The following is a 2,626-nucleotide window of genomic DNA, read 5'->3' on the forward strand; positions in this document are numbered from 1 at the left end:
GAACACTCTACCACTGAGCCACCTTCCCAGCCCCTGGCTCTGAGCTGTTTTTACTAAAGGCCAGCACTCTACCACAGCTCCACTTTGGGCTTTTTTTGGTGGTTAATTGGAGAGTAGAGTCTCGAGGACTGTCTCCTCAGGCTGCCTTTGAACCATGATCGTCAGATCTGTCTGTTGAGTGTGTAGGATCACAGATGTGAGCACTAGAAGCTTGTTCTTTTACAGCTCTCTTAGTTCTCCTCTGTCCCCGGAATGGAGCAGCGCTTGGTCCGCTCATTTGTCATAGCGTCACACCAACTCTGGCAGGGTGGCGGCTGCGCCCCACTGTGCCGATGGGGAAACTGAGACTGAGCTGCGTGGCTGAACCAGGCAGCCATGGGTCCTGCTGACTGCCTCATCTACTGCATGTCTGTTTTTGTATTTGTCTGGAAGGGGAGCTGAGCGGGGTGCAAGAATCTGAGTTCTCTGACCAGGATACTGCTCGCCTCACACTGAGCTGCACTTGTGGGATACCAGGTTTGGGGGGGGCAGGGGCAGGGTGAAGGGAAGGGAGGAGCCAGCCGGGGTCCCCCAAGGGTGAGAGGAGACAGGAGGTGGGAGGGGGGGAGACCTGATTGGTCCACTTTGGCTGTCACCTCCTTGTGTCCCCAGGCTGTGGGATCCCTGCCAACCCTCCTGAGGTCAGTGGGCTGTCCAGGGTGGTCAATGGGGAGGACGCTGTCCCTGGCTCCTGGCCCTGGCAGGTGTCCCTGCAGGTGAGAGGGGGATTGTGGGCATGGGGGCAGTGTGGGTGGCAGTCAGCATGGGGTGCTGTCCTGTGGAATTGTGATCATCCCCTTCTTCTTCCCCAGTATGAAGGCTTCCACTTCTGCGGTGGCGCCCTGATCAGCGAGGAATGGGTGGTCACTGCTGCCCACTGTGGGGTCACGTGAGTCCTGTGGGCTCTAGAGGGCAAAGGAGGGGATCAGCAACCCCCCCATCTCACCCCTACCTGTCTCCATGTGTAGGACAGATGACAAGGTGGTGGCGGGGGCGTTTAACCTGGATCCTGATGAGGAGGGCGTCCAGGTCTTGGACATTGCAGAGGTAGCCGGGCCTGCTGGACGGACCCCCAGGGAAGGAGTTGGCCCCCAGAATATCAGAGAGCCTGGGCTCCTCCTTGGGCCTCACTTGGGACTCTGTTCTCCTCCAAAGGTGTTCCCGAATGAGAATTATTTCATTAGTGGTACTTACGACATCGCGCTGCTGAAGCTGGCCACCCCGGCCCGCTTCACTGACACTGTGTCCGCCGTGTGTCTGGCCTGTAACGAGGCTGACTTCCCGCCAGGGACACCGTGCGTCATCACAGGCTGGGGCCAGACCCAATACGACGGTGAGCAGCTTGTCCGGGGGCTGGTGGAGGTGGGAGCTGCCAGGCTGGGCAGCGCCGTGGCACTGACCTCGCCCTCCGCTGCCCTTCCAGACCATCAAAGAGCACCCACGCTGCAGCAGGCAGTGCTGCCCCTCGTGTCCACTCCTGACTGTCAGGAGATCTGGGGTGACCAGGTCACAGATGACATGATCTGCGCTGGAAGTGACGGGACCTCCCCTTGCATGGTGCGGCCTCCTAGCTCTGCCCACACTGTCCCCCCTCTCTCTAGACATGGCTGCCCGAGTACGGGGTGAGGGCTGATGGGGGAGGGAGGCAGGTGCAGTGTGTCAGCTGCGATGGTGTCAGATCCCCGTGAGCGTGTGCGTGGCGGCTGCGGGAGGTGAGCCGCGCAGCCTGGACAGGGCCCAGGCAGAGCCGAGGCTGAGCCGCAGCCGCGCTGCCCCGCACAGCCCGCCCTCCTGCGCCTCCCTGCACGCACTCAGCTGCACTGACTTCTGTCATGTATGCTCCCCTGGGTGGGTCAGACTTCCAGAAAGTTCAACCCACAGCAGCTGCTGAAACCCTCCACAACCCACCCAGAAAGCAGGCAGAGGTGTCCTGGGTCAGGCCATGGACTGGCCTCTGGGCGCCATGCGCAGAGGCCGGGCTGCCTGGGCTACAACAAAACCGGAGCCTGTTTCCCTCTCCCTGCAGGGCGACTCTGGTGGCCCCCTGGTGTGCGAGAAGGGGGGAGTGTGGAGCCAGGTGGGCATCGTGTCCTGGGGCAGCCGTGAGTGTGACGCCAGCATGCCCGCTGTGTTCACCCACATCACTGCGCTCCTCCCCTGGGTGAAGCAGACCCTGGCGGAAAACAGCCTCAGAGCTGCTCTGAACCTCTGAATTCCTTCTTGCTCTGCTCCCCACCAAGCCTCAACAGATTCATTAACACCCATCAGTGTGGTCTGGCTTTTGTTTGGGGGCCTCTCCCGTTCCTGAACGTGGACCACTGGGCTGGGCCAACCTGGGAGGTGGGGATCTCGGGGAGAGGCCCCCAGTCCTTCTCCCATCATATGGCTGGTCAGAAGCACACAGGCACATGAAACAAAGAAAAACAACATAGGTGTCAGGGTGTGGATGTGTGGGCGATGGCGGCCTGGCCTCCCCTCCCAGCCCCGGCCTGGAGGCAGCCGCTGGCGGCCGCACGCATGCTCAGAGCGCTGCCACGGGAGCAGCAGGGGGTGAGGCAGCCGCTGGCGGCCGCACGCATGCTCAGAG

At 61.6% G+C, this 2,626-nt stretch overlaps 1 protein-coding gene across 4 annotated transcripts in view; it reads left to right on the forward strand.

Moving 5' to 3' along the window:
• LOC105983093 (chymotrypsinogen B-like) overlaps nucleotides 1-2,303 on the forward strand; it is a 20,628-nt gene extending 18,325 nt beyond the window's left edge. For 2 of the 4 annotated variants that reach the window (XM_013012849.1, XM_013012850.1), the window contains exons 2-8: nucleotides 433-516; nucleotides 652-755; nucleotides 852-928; nucleotides 1,008-1,086; nucleotides 1,195-1,372; nucleotides 1,463-1,596; nucleotides 2,066-2,303. In XM_013012849.1, the coding sequence (XP_012868303.1) occupies nucleotides 433-516; nucleotides 652-755; nucleotides 852-928; nucleotides 1,008-1,086; nucleotides 1,195-1,372; nucleotides 1,463-1,596; nucleotides 2,066-2,251 (842 nt within the window). In that variant the 3' untranslated portion in view covers nucleotides 2,252-2,303. The remainder of the gene's footprint in view (nucleotides 1-432; nucleotides 517-651; nucleotides 756-851; nucleotides 929-1,007; nucleotides 1,087-1,194; nucleotides 1,373-1,462; nucleotides 1,597-2,065) is intronic. The other 2 variants (XM_013012852.1, XM_013012851.1) reach the window with 2 other exon arrangements.
• The last annotated feature ends 323 nt before the right edge of the window (nucleotides 2,304-2,626 follow it).

Source organism: Dipodomys ordii, unplaced genomic scaffold (genome assembly GCF_000151885.1).
Source record: "Dipodomys ordii isolate 6190 unplaced genomic scaffold, Dord_2.0 Scaffold18, whole genome shotgun sequence".
Classification (NCBI taxonomy): Eukaryota; Metazoa; Chordata; class Mammalia; order Rodentia; family Heteromyidae; genus Dipodomys; species Dipodomys ordii.